Raw genomic sequence first — 22535 nt, forward strand, 5'->3', positions numbered from 1 at the left:
TACCTTAATGCCCTAGTGAAAGCTTATTCTGTCTTTGCTCTGCTGTGTCCTGACCCTGCTCCTGTGCCGCCTGCCTATTGACCTCCTGCTATGTACCTGACCTCGCTCCACTGCTGCCAGCCCTGACCTCCTGCGATCCAGACCACGTCTTGCCTATCCCTCCTGTGCCTCACTTCACCTCAGCCTCCTGTGTGGTCGAGTCGTGCCTGGGTGCTGCCTGCCGCAGCAAGACCATCCCGCTTTGCAGCGGGCTTTGGTGAAAACTAGCAGCACCTTAGACGCCGCTCCCTGCCGCCTCATCTGCCACACAGGTCCAGTGGATCCACTTCCTCCGTAAGTGTCCTGCCTACTGCAGTGAGTCTTTAAAGATATATAAAAGTAATTATATATAAGTCCAAGAAACACAGGCACTTGAAATCCAGGGAGCCAAAAGTAAGGCAAGAGGCGGCACTCCAGCAATCCAAGATATAAAATTATATTTATTCACCCATCCACAAGGTAAAATGATATAAATATAATTTTATATCCTGAATTGCTGGAGTGCCGCTTCTTGCCTTACTTTTGGTTCCCTATATATATTTATATTCATGTATTTTTATGGAATTTTGTATTTCCTAAAGACATAAATTTGGGGCTTACCTATAGAATGAAATGCTGATATACAACGAAGGAACACAAAAAACAGGACACAAGAAAAAAAAAAAGAACTGATAGGGCACATTTTAGAAATGGTTGTAATGATATTAGCTTAACCCTTAAGGTACAAGTGTGCTTAATTTAAATATCCAGAGATTATATCTGTTTTAACCTACTGAACCGATGTTGGTGACTAGTTTGAATGTGTTCAATTGGGGTCACTTTAAATATGTCAAAGATGCTTTATGGCATTCAGAGGAATGTCTGGATACATCATGTAGCAGGAATTAGAAAGTAATTTACTCGAGTAATTTTGCTCACATTCATTCTTAAATGAACGTTCCACTGATTTTTATGGACTTTCCGCTCCCATGTTCACACTGAGGAATTTCTGCTGCTGAATTCTGAGGATAGAACCTGTTAATTCTTCAGGCAGAATCCACAGCTAAAAGCCCATTGAAGTCAAAGGGATTTTAAAAAGGAGAATTTCCCCTCCCACAGCATTTCTTCCTCCTTCAGTTCCCTTCATTTCTGTGGGAAAATTCCATGCCAATTACGTGGAATGGAGAAAAAGGCAAAAATCAACATTTTCCTGACCAAAATTATTCCACTTCATTTCCTATCCAATTTTTCAGTGTGAACATACCCCTAGACTAAAACCGATGGCATTCAAAACAAGTTTTTTTAGGATCACTGCATAAATACCATGTTTATGGTCTATAACAGTGTATAAAAAGGTAATGTCCATTGCGACAAAGGTTAAGTTTATCTCTTTAATAGCTTTGAAAATTTGAGTTGTATCTTTTTAGATGCGATTTAAAACAAAAATATTTTTTAAGTAGAATATCTACGCAATGTGATTCGAAGACAATGAATTGATTCCAAAGACTATAGGTCTCTAGAGAGAATTGACAACACTTTTATGACGTTTCAGTTAATAATAAAATAGGATATGGGATGGTTCCTTGAGGATGATGATATAGCTCATCCCATATTTAGAGATGATACCCTTCCCATACCTCATGATAACTAATGATTTAAAGGTGGTTAAATATTCTGAAGTGGGATTGTGGGTGACCGGTTTATAAAAGGTGGTGTTGGATAATAAATCTTCAGCTTCAGTTATGTAGTCTGATATCTTTTGTATTCTATCCGCTCCATTGTCACCAGTTCTGTTTTTTTTTGGGGGGGGGGGGGGAAGGGGAATGTTTCGTAGGATGAAGCAGTAAAAAAAAAAAAAAAAAAACAGTAGTACCCTCAAGTGATTGGGGGCTGTTGGAAAGGATAATAGAAGATGTAAAAGATAAAACACATTTTTCTGTGAACTGAACAAAGCTAACAGCATGTAGCATGTAGACACATACTTGCCTAATTGATCTGGTCCTATACGTTTCACGGATAAGCCTGTTCCATTTTGGAGTCATAACCACGCGTACAGATGCCAGGTTACAGCTCGCATAACATAGCATTTGGCCAGTTCTGTTAACACTAGGCAACAGCATCAAATACTATTTGATTGAAATACTAGATTTCTGGTCACGCTCTTTTTCAGCTGGCAGATTTGGTCATGTGTTTCTACGCCATTTTCGTAACCTCATCCTATACTATATAACTCATTGTACATTACTTTCACACCAATTTCATTGAACTGCATGTTATTGTGCCTCCCACTGAGAAATTCATTTAACCTAATCTTATGTAATTTTTATTTTCTATACCAATTGCTATGCTACCAACTTCTTCTGATTATTATTTACCAGGCTATGTATAAAGAAGGCTGTGTGTGTGTGTGTGTGTGTGTGTATATATATATATTCTGTATGTGGAAGAATATCGGTCCCGTGGTCCCGAGAAAAAAAGAGAAGTGCTTCTGTGGGCGCTCACCTCCGTCACAGATGTAGTCCGTCACAGGTATGTGGAAGTTTCCGAGAACTTGGTAAAATAAAACCGCTATATTCTGTATGTTACACTATTGCCTTATACCAACCTGACAAAGAGTACTTACTCCAAATGTGTAAATTTCATGTACTGGAATAAAAATTCATCTTTATTGAAAGTATCATCTCCATGACATGTTACTGGAATTGCAGTGGACCCCACTACCCTATGGCCCAGCAGCACTCCCTGCAGACATCTCACCCTAAATACAGGGTTCAATGCATATTTATTATACACTCAAGGTGAGCAGGATACTTCCTTCTTTCCCCCCGACATCATGCTCGCTGTGTCTCGGGTAACGCATCAGGCTCCCTCGTGGTCTCTTTGTTTTTTATTGCTAGGATTCCAAATCAAAGCAGGGAAGTGTAAAGAAAGAAGAAAAGCATCTGGAATGCACATAAAGTACTAACCTTAATACGTGGCATTGTAACAGTTGGTGCTGTGGCCTTTGCTATAAAGCTAAGGCTTGGCCCCTTTTCTATAAGTTGTGTTATATAAGGCATGTATTCTTTGCCTTTAGCACCAAATACAAAGTCTTGTCTCAATGCATCAATGAGGAGAATGACCACTCTCTTAAACAGAGGATGGGGAAGTTGCGTCCAGTTAGAGGTTTTACCTAGAAAGGAAATAAATACACCAGGTCAACATTTATTCACTGCTCACAAATCCGAAAACTGGCGAATAACCGGTGGAACGCAAGCAAATTTTGAGGTGGATTCCGCAACAAAATCAGCATGAATTCCACCTGGTTTAAGGCTCTCATGGGGGGACATTTATCAAAGCATTTAGTAGTTTTTTCTTGCTTAAATTTGTCACATAATTGTCGCACGTGCGCCTACGCTCTTTTTTCTGCGACTTTTTGCTTGTTCAGTGTCCTAAGCAAAAAATAAAAATCTCGCTTACCAAAGCAAAAAGTGATTTTTGACTTGCAGTGATCAGAGATTTATCAAGTGCGACAGTCGCAAAACAGTCGCATCGCATGAAAAAAACTACTAAATTTACTCCAGCTCAAACATGGAGCAGAAAAAGCCCCTACCAAAGCAAAAACAGAAAAAGTGCTTACGTAAAATAAATTTATCAACAGGCTGAAAGCAGTTGATAAATAAGTCACACATAAGCAAAAAAATAGTAAGAAAAAAATTACTAAAAAAAGGAATACATAAGCAAACATTGATATATGTCCCCCATGGAGTTCAAAATAATAATGCAGAAATCTCCAAAGTAGATCCGTATTCTGCAGGATAAATTGACAGTCAATTCTTGAGGAAGAATCCATGAGCAAAATACCGCAAATTCTACCAATTCTGGAACACAATGAGGATTTCTGCTCCAACATTTCAGCAAAGACATTTTCCCTGTCGTTTTCCTCAGTGTGAACAAGGCCTAACAGTAGGAGAGCATGCACTTTTTTCTTTTCACAACAGCCCTAGCAACATATATACAGTTATGGCCGTAAATTAAGTATTTCACACAGAAAAGGATTGCAGTAACACATGTTTTGCTATACACATGTTTATTCCCTTTGAGTATTTTGGAACTAAACCAAAAAAGGGAGGAAAGAAAGCAAATTGGACATAATGTTACACTTAACTTAATATTTGGTTACACACCCTTTGGAAAAATATAACTGAAATCAGTGGCTTCCTATAACCATCAATAAGCTTCTTACACCTCTCAGCCGGAATGTTGCGCCACTCTTCCTTTACAAACTGCTCCAGGTCTCCTATTGGAAGGCGCCTTTTCCCAACAGCAATTTTAAGATCTCTCCACAGGTGTTCAATGGGATTTAGATCTGGACTCATTGCTGCCACTTCAGAACTCTCCACCGCTTTGCTGCCATTTATTTCTGGGTGCTTTTTGACGCATGTTTGGGGTCATTGTCCTGCTGGAAGACCCAAGATCTCGGACGCAAACCCAGCTTTCTGACACAGGGCTGTACAGTGCGACCCAAAATCCATTGGTAATCCTCAGATTTCATGATACCTTGCACACACATTCAAGGCACCCAGTGCCAGAGGCAGCAAAACAACCCCAAAACACCATATTTCACTGTAGGTTCTGTGTTCTTTTCTTCGTAGGCCTCATTCAGTTTTTGGTAAACAGTAGAATGATGTTTTCCCAGAAGGATTTAAGCTTACTCTAGTTCATTTTGGCAAAATGTAGTCTTGCTTTTTTATGTCTCTGTGTCAGCAGTGGGGTCCTCCTGGGTCTCCTCCCATAGCGTTTCATTTTATTAAAATTTTGACGCATAGTTTGCGCTGACACTGATGCTCCCTGAGCCTGCAGAACAGCTTAAATATCTTTGGAACTTGTTTGGGGCTGCTTATCCACCTTCTGGACTATCCTGCATTGACACCTTTCATCAATTTTTCTCTTCCGTCTATGCCCAGGGAGATTAGCTACAGTGCCATGGGTGGCAAACTTCTTGATAATGTTGCGCACAGTTGAGAGAGGCAAATTTAGATCTCTGGAGATGGACTTGTAACCTTGAAATTGTTGATATTTTGGTTCTCAAGTCCTCAGACAGTTCTCTCCTCCTCTTTCTGTAGTCCATGTTTAGTGTATAAATAGCAAAAAGATGATACCTTGATTATGCACATGGGTGAATGTGATTTAAACAATGGAGGCTCAGTCCATATTCAGACAAGTATTGGAGAGAAAAATCACAAAGCAATTTTTGCGTTTAGAAAAAACTTCCTTTAGTAGCAGCCTTCCGGCCAAAATTTCAAGAAATACAAACAATAATCACCCCAAGTGCTCACTGATATCCGCGACAGTCCATAAGAGCTCCATTCAATCTTCACCCTTTCTTGGGCATGTGGAGTTCAGAGGACCTTCCTTCCTCTCACGAAGGAGAACCGCTGAATGAGCGCCGGACACTTCCGTCGGAAGTGACACACAATGCAAAGACTAAGTGAACGTCTCTCCTTTTTATATGCGTTCAGGTGTGATTTTTATATTGCCCACACCTGTTACTTGCTAAATACAATCTTATTTATCCACAATTTTGCAAGGGTGGCAATAATTTTGCCCAGCCCATTTTTGCTCCAATACACACAAAGGGAATAAACATGTGTACAGCAAAATGTGTTACTGCAATCCTTTTCTGTGAGAAATACTTCATCTTCTTGAAAAATTTCACGCGTGCCAACATTTACGGCCATGACTGTATAAAAAACAAAAACAAAAAACATTGTATCTGGAATACCCCTTTAACTGTATAAAATGCAAGTTATATTGAATCTCTTACAATCTTCTATGTCGCTCCTCCAGATTTAGAACACGCTGCTGATAGATTGGACAAGAGTTGCAGTATGACAAATTCATATTGCACTTCTCTTTATGTCTATAGCTCCTATGCCCTTTCGTGGTTACATACAACATAAAAACCCGCTTCATCCTGCAGACACACTCTTTTACATCTATTCTCTTCTACTTGCTAACTTGTTGAATGTAAAGGGGATAAGACAGAACTACAAAGAGGTTTGATTCTAGCTGTTACAAAGAAGATGCATTGGGCTGCATTGGGGCTACAAATAAAACAATGTAGGAAATGTTTAATCCATAGCATTTGCTACGTTCCTTTACTTTTAGATGCTTTGAGATAATTGGAAAAAAAAACTATTAATGCAAAATATTACATGGCTTTAAAAGTGAACCTGCGACCACTTCCACAAAGTGTGCTGTCATCATTCATGTAGAGCAGTGGTCTCAAACTGTGGCCCTCCAGATGTTGCAAAACTTCAACTCCCAGAATGCCCGGGCAGCGAGTTGAAGTTTTGCAACATCTGGAGGGCCACAGTTTGAGACCACTAATGTAGAGCCTCTGCTTCACAGACTTGGGCATGAATTAATATAAGGGCTACTACTGTCACCACTACTCAGATCAGAGAGCTCAGGCTCACACTGCATTGCAGTGGTATTTGCCCCCTTGACAATTCACACTGCAACAATGTAAATAGACTGAAGAGGCTCACAATGAAGTGTGAATCGAAAGGAGTCCTCCTTTGAGAAGGGAATGGACGGTGCAGCCCAGTTGACAGTCTAGTTTAAAGAGTAACTGCCATTAAACTAAATATATTTAATATATTGTTCCTTATGTAATTCTAAGACACTTTACTATTTACTTGCTATTAAAATTCTCAACCTTTATATGTTTTTAATGCGATTAAAAAACTACCCCTAGGTGGCTTTGTTCTGTTCCCTGCACAAGTTAAAGGGGTTCTCCGGTGCTTAGAAATTTTTTCCTCTATCCAAAGGATAGGGGATAAGATGCCTGATCACGGGAGTCCGCTGGGGACCCCCGGGATCTTGTACGCGGCACCTCGTTTGTAATCAGTCCCCGGAGCGTGTTCACTCCGGTCTGATTACCGGCGACCACAGGGCCGGTGCATTGCAGTGGATTGCAATTTGCCATAGAATGTAATGTTAGACTCAGCACTTTTCTCTGCTTGAGCGCTCCGCCTCCATTACATTCTATAGGCTGACACTCGCACACCAGCCCCCAACCATTGGTTACTGCGGGGGCTGGGGGGTGCGAGTGTCACGTGACATATTTAATAGTCACCACATCGCTCCTCACTGCAGTCTCACTTGGGTTATCACAGGTAGAGATGATCTCCTCTCCCTATGATAACCCAAAGCTTCATGCAGCTCTCTTGGCTCCTGTGGCCCGATTCAGAGAGCGGAATCGGGCCACAAAAGCTAAGCCATATGCTCTTCACTGTATTTACTGTTTAATGTCACCCGCCAGCGATATCGATCGTGTGCCCCCGGCGAGCGCCATCGGTCAGCACCGCTGTCCCTGTCAGCGGTACTCTTTAATGTCACCCGCCGTGAGACTGCAGTGAGGAGCGATGTAGTGACAATTAAATATGTCACATGACACTCGCACCCCAGCCCCCGCAGAAACCAATGGTTGGGGGCTGGTGTGCGAGTGTCAGCCTATAGAATGTAATGGAGGCGGAGCGCTCAGGCAGAGAAAAGTGCTGAGTCTAACATTACATTCTATGGCAAATTGCAATCCACTGCAAAGCACCGGCAGCATGTCACGTCAAGCTTCCACCCCCGTGTGACGTCACGCTCCGCCCCTCAATGCAAGCCTATGGGAGGGGGCGTGACAGCTATAAAGCCCCCTACCATAGGCGTGCATTGAGGGGCGGAGCTTGACGTCACACGGCAGGACTCCCGCGATCAGGCATCTTATCCCCTATCCTTTGGATAGGGGATAAGATGTCTAAGCAACGGAGAACCCCTTTAAACAGTCAGTTTGGTCTCCTCCTGGCCTGTCAGCAGACCAAACTCAGGACGTGCATGTGGGGCATGGCAGGGCACAGCTCTCACAGGCTTCAGTGACGTTGCACCTGCTAGGGAACATCCACTTTCTCCTGCCGAGAGCTCATACAGTGTGAACAAGAGGAAAGGTATGATACAGAGCTTTTTAAAGCTCGGAAAAAAAATTTGAGGGGTGTCAGGAGTAGTTAGAGAATATAATCTGAGTTTGTTTAGGAAATATGGTTTGATGATAGTTACTCTTTAACACAATTTCCAGCAATGATTAGAAAAAACCCTTGAATCTGTGAAACAATGGATGAACCTGATGATCGAGGCCACAGATCCTGTTAAAAAGCAATGCATCAGCAGTGTCTGCTGACAGATCTGCAAGGAAACCATGGAGTGTAGATGGCAAACTTCATCAGGCACCAATAGCATGCTCTGCTGCTTCCATATATACCCCATAGACTCATACACATGCATCATCATCCCTTCATATACTCCCACACTAGCGGCTGACAATAATGGAGAAAACACAGAGACCAAGTTGTTGCGTTCAAGCAGCTGGTGTGGATGGCAGCAGTTAGACCCCATTGATCTATTAATTATTACCCAACATATGCCTTAAGGGTACGTTCACACGTACGTAGATTTAATGCGCAGGATTTGATGCACAGGATTTTCTGCTGCAGATTTAAATGTAAACTAAATGACTGAGCACAGCTTCTTATCTGCAGATACAAATCCTGCGCATCAAATCTGCGCAGGATCCTGTATGTGTGAACGTACCCTAAAGGGGTATTCCGGTGAAATTTTATTTTTTCATATCAACTGGCTCCAGAAAATTAAACGGATTTGTAAATTACTTCTATTAAAAAATTCTTAATCCTACCAGTACTTATCAGCTGCTGAAGTTGGGTTCTTTTCTGTCTGACAACAGTGCTCTCTGCTGACACCTCTGTCTCAGGAACTGTCCAGGGCAGGATAGGTTTGCTATGGGGATTTGCTCCTACTCTGGACAGTTTCTGAGACAGACAGAGGTGTCAGCAGAGAGCACTGTGGTCAGACAGAAAAGAACAACTTAACTTCAGCAGCTGATAAGTACTGGTAGGATTAAAGGGGTTCTCCACCATAAGGTGATTTTAGTACGTACCTGGCAGACAGTAATGGACATGCTTAGGAAGGATCTGCGCTTGTCTTGGGGCTAAATGGCTTTTTAGCTTTTTGTGAACTGATATTTCCTGTTTGACTTTTCTTTTTTTTACTACAAATCCCACAATTCCATTTTCCTCCCTCTCACACATCAGCCACTCCACCCATTGAAACATAAATGGGCTGCATCCATTCAAAAGACCTGTGGTTTTCAATCAGGGTGCCTACAGCTGTTGCATTAGTTGCAGATTGATCTCTCTCCCACCAAGCGATCCCTCCACCCATTGAAGCAGACAGGCTCCCTGTCATCAGCTGACTAGTAAGTCAGGTCTCAGCCGCATTGCAAGCTGGGAAAAATCTGAGACAACAGTCATTTTGTATGCTGATAAAAATATTGGGATGAAAATCACAGAAGAATTGTGAGAAAACTGTCACACACAGGTACAGACACTATATTATGAACTACACTAACTTTACAGCCCCTGTAGCATAGTCAAATAAAAAAAATTCCTGGAATACCCCTTTAAGATTTTTTAATAGAAGTAATTTACAAATAGGTTTAACTCTCTGGAGCCAGTTGATATGAAAAAAAAAATGTTTTTCACGTGAATACCCATTTAAATGGACACTGTCAGATACAAACTTTTTATATGTTGTTCATCTTAGCAAAACATTAACTTTTCTATGCAATAACAGAAAAGCTGTCCAGCGCAAATACAGTGCATGCATTTCTTTATTCACAGGATATGGACAAAGGGACTCGTTTTGGCCACTGTATGTGGTACAGTGTCCGAAATGCGTCACTTTTGTACATGTCCGTATCCTGTGAATAAGAAATTCATGCACCGGATGGCGCTAGTCAACTCTTCTGTTATTGCATACTAAGCCGGGATTGGAGTATTTTTACAGAAATCCTTGCTTATAAAATCATGGCTTTGTCCAAGCTAAATTACTAATTCCCATTCAGGCTGACGCCCTCCCGGGAGCGATTTCCCAAACTAAGCAACCATATCCAATTAAAACTTTTTTCTTTATTTATTCATATTTAAAAATGTATCAAAGTGTGAACAAACTAAATTATGATGTGTATTAAAAACACAGCTCTAGGATCAGAATATTATATATTGCAAGTAGTTGGTATTATTAAGAAAAACTCCTGAGAAACAGTAAAGAAGCATCCCGGCTGGGAATTTACATATCTGCTATAAGAGATAGGAATAGGAGTGCAAGCTCCATTACCAACTGATCCTAGAGCTATGTTTTTAATACACATCATAATTTAGTTTGTTCACACTTTGATACATTTTTAAATATGAATAAATAAAGTTTTAAAATAAAAGTTTTAATTGGATAGGGTTCCCTAGTTTGGGAAATCAGTCCCTGGAGGGTGCAAGCCTGAATGGGAATTAGTAATTTGAATTTATAACTCTGAGAAACCCTTAGTGGGAGATTTGGATTTTTGTCCAAGCTAAAGCACAGACATGGACAAAGACCAGTAAGTGAGGGTGGGCTAGCACTCCCCCGTGCCCCCTCCGGCCCGATAGCACTCCCCCGTGCCCCCTCCGGCCCGATAGCACTCCCCCGTGCCCCCTCCGGCCCGATAGCACTCCCCCGTGCCCCCTCCGGCCCGATAGCACTCCCCCGTGCCCCCTCCGGCCCGATAGCACTCCCCCGTGCCCCCTCCTGCCCGATAGCACTCCCCCGTACCCTCTCCTGCCCGATAGCACTCCCCCGTACCCTCTCCTGCCCGATAGCACTCCCCCGTACCCTCTCCTGCCCGATAGCACTCCCCCGTACCCTCTCCTGCCCGATAGCACTCCCCCGTACCCTCTCCTGCCCGATAGCACTCCCCCGTGCCCTCTCCTGCCCGATAGCACTCCCCCGTGCCCTCTCCTGCCCGATAGCACTCCCCCGTGCCCTCTCCTGCCCGATAGCACTCCCCTGTGCCCTCTCCTGCCTGATAGCACTCCCCTGTGCCCTCTCCTGCCCAAAAGAACTCCTCTGTGTGCTCTCCTGTCTGATAGCACTCCTCTGTGCGCTCTCCTGTCTGATCTGTGCGCTCTCCTGTCTGATAGCACTCCTCTGTGCTCTCTACTTTCCTATCAGAAAGAAGTGATAGCCCACCCTCACTTACTGGTCTTTGTCCATGCCTGTGCTTCAGCTTGGACAAAGCCATGATTTTACAAGCCACGATTTCTATAAAAATGGAAATAATATTTTCTTATGAAGTATATGAGAAAGGATAATGCTTTGCCAAGATGTACAACATATTAAAAGTTTTTGTATCTGACAGTGCCCATTTTAAAGAGAATCTGACAGCTAGTTTGCCCACACTAAATGCAGTATACTGGGTTACAAGGCGGGTGAAGTGCTGTAAAATGAGGAGTTACTTACTGAAATGTTTCGGTTACATGGAGGAATATGGAGGAGACAGGGGAGCTCGGCAGCCAGCTTCCTGCCGTGAATACACACTGGGGCGCATTAGGAATAAAACTATTTACAAGCATAACGTAGCACCTAACTAACAGATTTCAGTGAGTAAACCCTCATTTCACAGCTCTTCACCAGCACTATAACTCAGTATACTGGGTTTAGTGCAGATAAACTAGCTGTCAGAAAAAATGTGCAAGAATTTAGCATGTCCTCAAATACATCCACAGTGTAAGAGGACAATAAATGTATGAGATGTCCGCCATGTCTAGACATAGCATTAGAAGGAATAAAGACCTAAGCACCCATAGATTTTACAGACAAAGATGCTCCTGAATGTCCTTGTAGTAGCAGAGATGGTGCTGCAGGATAGGAGAGCTGACTCTCCAGAGAGAAGACAGGGACAGTGTATACCTGCCTTCCTGAAGCTGTTGAATTTTAGTAAATTCAGATTCAATAGCAAAAGACAAATACCAAAAGACTTAGGGGGAGATTTATAAAAAAAAACCTTTCCAGAGAAAATGTTGCCCATAGCAACCAATCAGCTTGCTTCTTTCAAGACCTCTGCAAAATGAAAGAAGCTATCTGATTGGTTGCTATGGGCAACATTTCCTCTGGACAGGTTTTGATAAATCTCCCCCTTAGTGTTATTAAAGGTGTTGTGTAAGGAGCAGAAAAATCCTTCATTTTTCTGCTACCTGGCACTCACTTCCACCCTTTCCATAGGTAAGAGGGGGCTGGTGCCAGTCACGATCGCAACATTAGCAGAATAGGGAATGCCTTTCTTTGCTCCCCAGACAACCCCTTTAATGAAAATAAAAATAGAAACCTATGTACTGGAAAAAAATGGGTTGGGTTGGAGAGGTGCAGAGAATTGTATGTCCGGGGGGACGGGATATGAGGTTGACATACGAGTAAGAGATATTAGGTAGCATACAAGTTAGAGAAATGAGGACGGAATATAAGGACAGGAAATGAGGTTGACATACGAGTAAGAGATATTAGATAGCATACAAGTTAGAGAAATGAGGACGGAATATAAGGACAGGAAATGAGGTTGACATACGAGTAAGAGATATTAGGTAGGCATACAAGTTAGAGAAATGAGGACGGAATATAAGGACAGAAATGAGGTTGGCATACAAGGACAAGATATGAGAACGGGATACGAGGACGAGATATGAAAACGGATACCAGAACTTGATATAAGGTAGGCATACAAGGACGAGATGTGAAAACGGATACCAGAAATTGATATAAGGTAGGCATACAAGGATGAGAAAAGAGGTAGGCATAAGAGGACAAGAGTTCGCTCATCTCTTGTAGGCATACAAGGACGAGATGTGAAAACGGATACCAGAACTTGATATAAGGTAGGCATACAAGGACGAGATATGAAAATGGATACCAGAACTTGATATAAGGTAGGCATACAAGGACGAGAAAAGAGGTAGGCATAAGAGGACAAGAGTTCGCTCATCTCTAGTAGGCATACAAGGACGAGAAAAGAGGTAGGCATAAGAGGACAAGATATGAGTACATGACACAAGGACAGGAGCGCCATTGTTGTTTTCCTTTCCCACAAGGTTTAGGTAGGTGGACACTGCCAGGTACTCTGCTAGTGTTGCCCCTGATGGTTTCAGCACCAAAGACAGCACAGAGGATTCCCCGCACACATACCTACGGTTCATTCATTGAAGTCACAGTGCATACAGGTGGATGTCTCTGAACAAGCAGCTGTACAGAAATTAATGAGAGTTCAGTATATGTAAGGAGGACTTACCTGCCCAAGGTTCTGCTGGGATCTCAGAGATGCTGCTTTTTCTGGACTGAGATCGGACAGGGACTGGAAAGAAGCCGCGGAGGAAGAGGGCCAGACCAAGTACCTGAATCAAAAGGCAACAGCAAGCCAGGACCGACGACCCGACCTTCATGGCTCGGCTGTCCGTGCTCCCTTGCTCAGTGGTTATCGCCAAGCAACAGCTGGCGGCGACACTTCCTAGTTACACTTCCGGGAGTACGGAGTGGTGTAAGGGACACACTTCTGCTACTGTATGGCTTACGGACTCTCTTCGGTACTATGGTAAGTAAACAGTGAAGGATCATGTGACCACGTACAGCCGCGCTGCAACCAATGGGAAGCGAGCCCGCTTTCCCCTTGTGTTTCAGTTAGGGAAGTTGTTACTCCATCACTTACGGACAAGAAGGATTGTGTTATGGTGTCCTGTCTCTGTGACTTCTCGAGGAAGTAGCGTGAAGTGGACACGACCTGTTCTGTAAGTCTGAGGAGGCGGGAAACTCTGTGGGGTAGGGCGCTGTGGGGTGATTATTGTCACTATATGGCGCACATATGGAGAGTTGTTGGCATCTCCTCCCTAGAATGGGCACTTGACTGTGGGTGCCCACACTATGTCTGCCCAGGGCCTACCTCTCTGCTACCTACCTCTCAGTTCTCCTAGAAAGAGAACTGTTCCACCTTAGGAGTCCCATAAGACTTAAACATTTTTATTTAAATAAACTGGTGCCAGAAAGTTAAATAGATTTGTGAATTACTTCTATTAAACATAATCTTAATCCTTCCAGTACATATTAGTTGCTGTATACTACAGATGATGTCCTTTTCTTTTTGAATTTCTTTTCTATCTGTCCACAGTGCTCCCTGCTGACACCTCTCTGTCTATGTCAGGAACTGTCTAGAGCAGGAGAAAATCCCCATAGCAAACATGCTGCTTCGGATAGTTCCTAAAATGGACAGAGGTGTCAGCAGAGAGCAATGTGGTCAGCCAGAAAAGAAATCCAAAAAGTAGTAGTATACAGCAGCTAATAAGTCCTGAAAGATTTTTTAATTGAAGTAATTTACAAATCTGTTTAACTTTTTTGTTTTCAAAAGTTTGTATTTTCACCCTCCAAATTCCCAATAGTGGACACGGACACACCCAATAGGGGACAATAAAGGACAAAACACTCCCAATAGGGGACAACCAGGCTTATGTGTCGGCCCTACCTTGTACACAGGGTCGCCGTCAGGGGGTACAGCCAATACCCATTAAGGGGCCCAGCCCCAGCACAGAAGCAGAAGACCTCAGTGGTCACATGGTTCTGTACATCTGCCGGCCACATCATTTACCCCCTCCTTCCTTGATCCCACCCCCCATGCCACTTTATTCCCCTGTGTCAAATCACCCCCCTTTTTACCCCCTGTGCGACATCATTCCCTCTTGATCCCTCCCCTGTGCTATTTTATCGCCCTTTGCCACTACATAAAGAGGGGATGCATTTACACAGAGGGTAATGATGGGGGAATGTAATGGCACAGGGAGGATCAAGGGGAAATTATGTGAGACGGGGTAGGGGGGGATAATTTGGCATAAAGTGGCACAGGCTGTAAAGAGTGGATGAAATGATAAGGGGTGATTAAACATCACTAGGAGATTATACTGTAATGTTGCTTTTTATCATGTTTCATAGGTAATTACACTCTGGAGTGAGTACAGGACAGTATTCAGACATTTGGAAAGGTTTTTGAGCCTTTTCCCCCAATAGGTGACATCTCTCAATAGCGGAATCTTTTTAATCCCTCATGAGTGTCTGCTATTGGTAGATTCTACTGTATAGGGCAAGTGACATTCACCTCATAGGCCCTATCCCTCCCTCTAGATAAACACTGTAGTATGGGTTGGACTTGATGGACATTTGTCTTCCTTTTAGCCTGATCACCAATCAGCACTGGAAAGCCATGTCACAATGTGCACGTGGCCTGTGTAGAGATGACTGCAGATGAGGAGGCACAGCAAGTGGACGATGCTGGCATATTCTAGGAGTCAGGAGCCTCTAATGTCCCCCACCTTTCAGGATAGGCAGTAGAGATTAGCGAAGTTACAGCAATTCGATTTGTCACGAACCTCGCAGCTCGACGGTTACTCCTAGGACTGTACTAGATCGACCGATATCGTTTTTTAGGGCCGATACCGATAATCGGTGGAGGTTAGGGCCGATAGCCGATAACTTATACCGATATTCCGGTATAAGTTATCGGCTATTTATCTCCCCTCGACACCGCTGCAGGTCATTGATTTAAAGCGGGCGCTTTAAATCAATGCATTGCAGTGGCTTTTGCGGTGCCATAGGCCGCCGCCGCCGCCACCACCCGCTTCTCTCCCCCTACCTGTCAGGGTGGTCCGGGCCATCCATTCTTCCTTCCTGTAGTGTCCGGCGGCATTCCGGGTGGAGGGTGCACCGGTCCGGGCTGTCCTCCTTCTCCGGGGGTCATCTTCTCCACTCCGGGCAGGCTCCGGCCTAGAAGTGCAGCATAGACGCCGCTGCGCAGTGACGCCCGTGCGCAACAACGCACCTGACGTCACGGCATCTATGCAGCGCACTAGGCCGGAGCCTGCCCGGAGTGGAGAAGATGACCGCCGGAGAAGAAGGACAGCCCGGACCGGTGCACCCTTCACCAGGAATGGCGCCGGACACTACAGGAAGGAAGGATGGATGGCCCGGACCACCCCCATTACGGGTAAGTTTATTTTTTTATTGACTCCGAGGGTGGGGGAGGGGCCCGACCGGTATAGTGGTATGGGCAAAAATCCATACCGGTATACGCCCAGCACTACGGTGGGGGGTGAGACGCGGTGGGTCGGGGTCGCGGTGCAGTGCGGTGGGTGGTGGGGGGGCGGTCTTGGTGCGGGGGGCGGGGCATTATCGGCTTATCGGCAAGGTAATTGCCGATACCGATAATGCCCAAAATCGTGATTATCGGCCGATAACATCGGCCATACCGATAATCGGTCGATCCCTAGACTGTACCCACCTTTTCCAGCCACCGGAGCACCTGAAAGCTGAACTCATTTATGCAGGCTAAAGTCAGCAACTGCCGAGCCGAGAAGTTTGTGACGAATCGAATTACTGTAACTTCGCTCATCTCTCATAGGCAATAACTGTTATCAGTGGAGATCCAACTGCTGCCAGTGCCCCTTAAAGAATTTTGCGAATGTGTTCAATGTGAATAAGCCCCTTTCCTAATAAAAATTAGAATCACCCCATTTTCCATTAAACCATATTTTCTAAACTAACTCATATTATGTTTCCGTTCGTAAATGTCCGAACTATTAAAATATATGGTTAGTTAAACTGCACGGTCAAGGACGTACACGTAAAAAAAAAAAAATAGCATTTTTGGTCCCTTCATATACCGTAACAAAATTATAAAAAGCAATCAAAGTCCAATCAAAACAAAAATGGTACCGATAATAACGACAGACCACGGCGGAAAAAAATGATCCCTTATATAGCCCTGTATGCGGAAAAATAAAAAAGTTATAAGGGTCAGAATATTACAATTTTAAGCATACTAATTTTAGTGCATGTAGTTACAATTTTTTTAAAGTAGTAAAATAAAACCTATATAAATTAGGTATCGTTGTAATTGTATGGGCCTACAGAATAAAGATAGTGTCATTTTTTACTGAAAGTGCACTGCATAGAAAGGGAAGTCCCCAAAAGTTACAAAACGGTGCTGCTGTTGTTTTTTTCAGTTTCACCCGACAAATTAATTTTTTTTTTGTTTCACGGTAGATTTAGTGGTAAAATGATTGATGTCTTTACAAAGTACAATTGGTGATGCAAAAAACAAGCCCTCACATGGGTCTGTAGGTGCAAAATTGAAAGTGTTATGATTTTTAGAAGGTGAGGAGGAAAATAATGAAAGTGCAAAAATGAAAATTATCTGGGTCGTCCGGTGGAAAACATTATTATTATTATTATTATTTTTTAATCAACTGGTGGCAGAAAGTTGAACAGATTTGTAAATGACTTCTATTAAAAAATCTTTACCCTTCCAGTACTTATTAGCAGCTGTATGCTACAGAAGAAATTATTTTCTTTTTGAATTTCTTTTTTGTCTTGTCCCAGTGCTCTCTGCTGACACTCTTTTTTTATTATAAAAGTACAAAACTTTACAAAACATAAAACAAGTTCATTTCACTGTAACAAAATTAACAAAACTGAACATAAAAACAAACTATCCGTCTCAAAATAACAACTTAAACCTTCCTAACCGGCCAGCCCAGATAAACCAAAAATAAATGAATAAATAAATCATTACCTACTATAGTCCAACACACACACACACACACACACACACACATACCTAATGAACATAAATAAAGCTTTCCACGCTGGGATCAAAAACTAAAAATATCCAAACTAGGAAACATTACCACACTGCTCCTCCCCCCAATAACAAAACAAAAATATGGCTAGCTGCCGTAACAAAAATAATTCAACTTGGATAACAAAATATATACATATATATATATATATATATATATATATACATATGTACATATATATACAAATACACTTTTTTTTTTTTTTTTTCCTTTTTTTTTTTCTATATATATATATATATATATACACATATACATACACATACACACACACACATATATATATATATATGTATACACATACACATACATACACATATACACATACATACACATATACATACACACACACACATATATATACATATATATATATATATATATATATATATATATATACATACACACATACCTACACACCCACCCTTTTTTTTTTTTTTTTTTATGTTTTTTTTTTTTTTTTTTTTTTAACCTCCCCTACCCCCACCACACACACACATACATATACCCACAAACAAAAACTAATCCACACTGGGACACAAACATAAACACAAACATAAATATAGTGTACTCTTAACACTATACTATAATAACTGAAAACTGGTCCGACTGCCTTTCTCTCCCAAATAATTATGACATTGTACAAATAAAATAAAAAATATTACAAAAAAAAAATATATATATATATAAGGTGTATACATAAAACTATACAGATTATACATAACAAACAACTCAATAACACAGAAAAACAACCTATACTAAACTATCCCATCACCCACCACCCCCTCTGGACATGGGTCAGAGTCCATAGGTCACAGTTTTTGTCCACAACTGACCCATACCAGACCCCCAAAATAGTACCCACTGCAACAGTCCAGTCCTGGGTACAGACCACCACCACCCCCCGAAAACCCCCCACCCAACCTAAAATACACCCCTACCCACCTAATGTAAACAGAACAATATATATACAAAACAATATTTACATACTCTACAACAAGCAATATTAACAGTACAATACACCAAAACCACAAGGCTCAAGTTTGGTTGCCTGCAAGCCCTTTACAATCTTTTCCATAGAAAACAAAACAAAAGGCTAAGGTGACATGCATAGCCCCCCACCAGGAAGAAGGATGGCAATCCTGATAAAATTAAATTTAAATTCCTCTCCCTATCAACCTCTAACCCTATCACTATCCCTTCATGAAACTGACCCTATACTCACCCTAAGATATATACACTATCCCTGGCCAAAATAAGGTACTTCACCTTAAGGGCCTAGTACCTAGGGCACATCAAAAGAAAAACCTCTCCATAGGAGAGAAGCCCTACTGGTACCAAGACTGCCATACTCCAAAGACCTGATCTTCCCAAGGTCACCGGTGATATTCCTACAGACCTCCACCTCGGAGAGGATTTTCTGTTGGGTCGACACTAAACACCGTGCACTCCACGTGTAGTACCTAACCACTAAGCTAACTAAGAATAAAGTGCCCCGGTCTCGGCCACCCAGGGACCTGAATGCCCCATAAGCCCACTCCGGATAGGTAAGGCCGGCAAGTTGACTCCAGCCGATGGAAGCGCCCACCCGGTTGTAAACCCCTATATTAAAGGGACAATGAAGCAGGAAGTGGTCCATGCTTTCCAGCGTGTCCCCGCACTCTTCTCGGGGACATCCCCGGTCATCAGAGTTCCTACACTTCAGGTTGTCCCTTACATATAGCTTCCCCTGAAAGCAGCGCCAGGCCAAGTCCCAAAACTTCTGGGGGATCCTTTTCATGTTCAAAAGATACAACCCCACCCTCAGATCCCGACCTGGGCAGTCCCTGAGCGCCAGAGGCTTCTGAAAGTGGGTCAACAGAACCCGTTTGTCAAGGAACTGCCTTGACTGGGTCCTGATCTCCCACACTCCCAGACCCCACCGACGTATCGCCTTCAGAATCGGGGTAGCGTAAGCCGGAAGATATCCATGGGGCGTACGGAGGTCCTTCACTTGCCCTCCTGTCTCCCATTCCTGGAAGAAAGGCCGAAACCATTCCCTGCAGGAGAGTACCCACGGAGGAGCCCTCTCTGACCAGAGGTTTGCGATGTTGGCTTTCAAGAAGGTGTTCGTAAAGAACACCACAGGGTTTACCATAGATAAACCCCCTAGTCTCCTCGTGCGGTACGTAACCTCCCTCTTGACTAGGTTCATCCTGTTCCCCCATAACAGTTGGAAAAACAGGCTGTAGATCCTAGTATAGTAAGCCTCTGGCAAGATACATACGCTGCCCAGATAGATAAACAAGGGGAGCAGGTACGATTTGATCAGGTGTACCCTTTCCCTGAGGGTCATAGACCAACCCTTCCACTGGTTCACCTTCTGAGTGGCATCCTGGAGCTTACCATCCCAGTTTTTGGTGGGATAATCATCCTGGCCGAATGTGATGCCTAAGACTTTTGCTGATTCTTGGGGCCCTGGAAGGGTGTCCGGGAGATCAAACGTGGGATCCCCCCCTCCCAGCCAGAGACTCTCACACTTATCCCGGTTGATCTTAGACCCGGATGCCTCCGAGTAGCGTTCCACCTCCGACATCACCACATCGACCTCCTCTCTCGAGGAGACGAAAATAGTGACATCATCAGCGTACGCCACCACTCTCTGGGTGACAGCCGGCTCCGCCAGACTCATCCCGACTCCCGCCAACGGCCCACAATCTACCCTCCGGACGAAGGGATCGATTGCGAACACGTATAAAAGCGGGCTCAAAGGACAACCCTGATGGACTCCGGACCCCACCTCAAAAGAGCGGCCAGACCACCCGTTCACAAGCGGGAAACTCTCTGCCCCTGCATACAAGATCTTAAGCCAATTAACAAAAGTAGTTGGTAAGCCATATCTCAGGAGGACGGACCAGAGGTACTCGTGGTTCACCCGATCAAATGCTTTGGCCTGATCCAAGGACAGCAAGTACCCCTTCCAGAGACCTGCACTACTCCGCTCCACTGCCTCCCTGACACTAAGGACAGCACTTAAGGTGCTTCGGCCTGGAACAGAGCAGTGCTGAGCCCCCGAAAGGAGTCGGGGTGCAAAATCCACCAACCGATTAAACAATATCTTGGCCAGAAGCTTCCTGTCCGTATTGAGAAGAGCTATGGGCCTCCAATTCTCAACACGGCTAGGATCTTTACCCTTTGACAGAAGAATCAGGGCTGACCTCCTCATTGACTTCGGCAGAGTGCCCGAGGAGAGACACTCATTAAATACCTCAGTCAAGAGGGGAGCTAAAGACTCCTTAAAGGTCCTGTACCACTCAGATGTTAAGCCATCCGGGCCTGGCGACTTCTTGGGGGCGAGCCCCTCGATCGCCAGTCTCACTTCCTCTTCCCCTATTTCTTCTGCCAAAACATCAAGAGAGGGGTCTACCCCTGGCTCAGGAATGGTTTCAGTCAGGAAAACCGACATCCTGTCTCGATCTAGATCCTTCCTCCTGGGCCGATCTGGACCGATTCAGAGATCCTGTACTATCAATCAGTCCTGAAATGACTTTACTACTCACTGACATCTTGCAGTTCCTGTAAGGGTCGGGCGAGCGGTACTTCCCGAAATCCCTCTCAAAAACCAAAGATGCGTGCCTATCGTACTGACACCTCATCAGCAAGGACTTCACTCTGGAGATATCCTCTCGGCTACCTCCAGTCGAGACAAGAAGCTCGAGTTTCCTCCTCAGACCCTGATACAGGCGATACCTGTTCAGGGACCTGAGGCTCGAGAGCTGGCGGAAGAACCCCGCAACCCGCTTCTTGAATATCTCCCACCACTCCAGCTTATTACTACAGAGGCCCAGTAAAGGTACCTGACTCTGAAGAAAATCCTCAAAGGACTGTCTCACCTCTGCTTCCTCCAGGAGGGACGAATTCAGCTTCCAATAACCTTTACCCATCCGGGGGGTCTCTGAAACATTCAGGGAAAACAAAATCATACAGTGATCGGAGAACTCCACCTCAACCACGGACACTGCGGAAGAGACGGCTTCCTCCTTTAAATAAAACCTATCTATCCTAGACCTGCGACTACCTTGATGATAGGTGAAACCCGCGTGGCCCGAGGGGCTCCGGATGTGGGCGTCCTCTAGGCGAGCTTCTCTAGCTATGCTAATCAGTGCCACACTATCGCAAGTCAGCGGACCATTGGAGCCTCTCCGATCTTGGGACCTCGTGACATTATTGAAGTCCCCTCCAAAGATCACTTGCCGACTCGTAAAAAGAAAGGGCTTAATCCTCATAAAGAGATCTTTACGGCCCCGCTTAGTTTGCGGGGCGTAGATGTTAATGAGCCGAAGCTCTTGTCCCTTCATGAAGACATCTAAGATCAGGCACCTCCCCATTTCTAATTCAATAACCCGTCGGCATTCAACAGGAGCGGTAAAAAGGACCGCCACCCCACTATACGGCTCAGCCGCAAGAGACCAGTGGGAGGGACCACGCCTCCACTCTCTTCTGGCTCTTACCAGAGAGGCTAGATTTGGCAACCTGGTCTCCTGTAAAAAGAAAATGTCAGCTTCAACGTGGCCGAGAAAATCAAAGGCTGCGAATCTAGCCGTATCTGACTTTATGCTGGCACAGTTAATAGATGCCAGCGTCAATGGGGTGAGTGCCGCCATACAGGGTGATTAAATTAGACGGCCACACCCTTTACTTTTTCTTTCCCTTCTTTTTAGCCCCCTCATCCCCCGAAGAAGATGAGAGGGCAGGACCACTCTTAGTTCTTTTTTTTGATTCAGTTTGGTCCATTTGATCCCCATCTACGTCCGGCCCCGGTCTAGCCCTGCCCTCCAAGGAAGGAGCCTCAATAGGACAGGGCCCAGTTCCCCCTGGAGGCTCCTTCTTCCTAGGCACCTGGCCCTCACCTTCCCCCTTCAAGGAGGGGGAGGAGATGGTATCGAGGACGAGGTACCG

General features: G+C 44.1%; 2 protein-coding genes across 5 annotated transcripts in view; one reads left to right on the plus strand and one right to left on the minus strand.

Annotated features, from left to right (window-relative positions):
- The window catches only part of PIGG (phosphatidylinositol glycan anchor biosynthesis class G), a 44994-nt gene extending 31630 nt beyond the window's left edge, over positions 1-13364 (minus strand). Inside the window, exons 1-2 of the mRNA XM_056574916.1 lie at positions 13214-13364; positions 2985-3190 (exon numbers count right to left, since the gene is read on the minus strand). Coding sequence (XP_056430891.1) covers positions 2985-3190; positions 13214-13364 — 357 coding nt within the window. The remainder of the gene's footprint in view (positions 1-2984; positions 3191-13213) is intronic.
- The window catches only part of LOC130369551 (uncharacterized), a 37110-nt gene continuing 27937 nt past the window's right edge, over positions 13363-22535 (plus strand). For 2 of the 4 annotated variants that reach the window (XM_056574927.1, XM_056574935.1), the window contains exon 1: positions 13363-13513. In XM_056574927.1, coding sequence (XP_056430902.1) covers positions 13363-13513 — 151 coding nt within the window. Of the gene's footprint in view, positions 13514-13546; positions 13707-22535 lie in introns of those variants that run through there. The other 2 variants (XM_056574952.1, XM_056574944.1) reach the window with 2 other exon arrangements.

Source organism: Hyla sarda, chromosome 1 (assembly GCF_029499605.1).
Source record: "Hyla sarda isolate aHylSar1 chromosome 1, aHylSar1.hap1, whole genome shotgun sequence".
Classification (NCBI taxonomy): Eukaryota; Metazoa; Chordata; class Amphibia; order Anura; family Hylidae; genus Hyla; species Hyla sarda.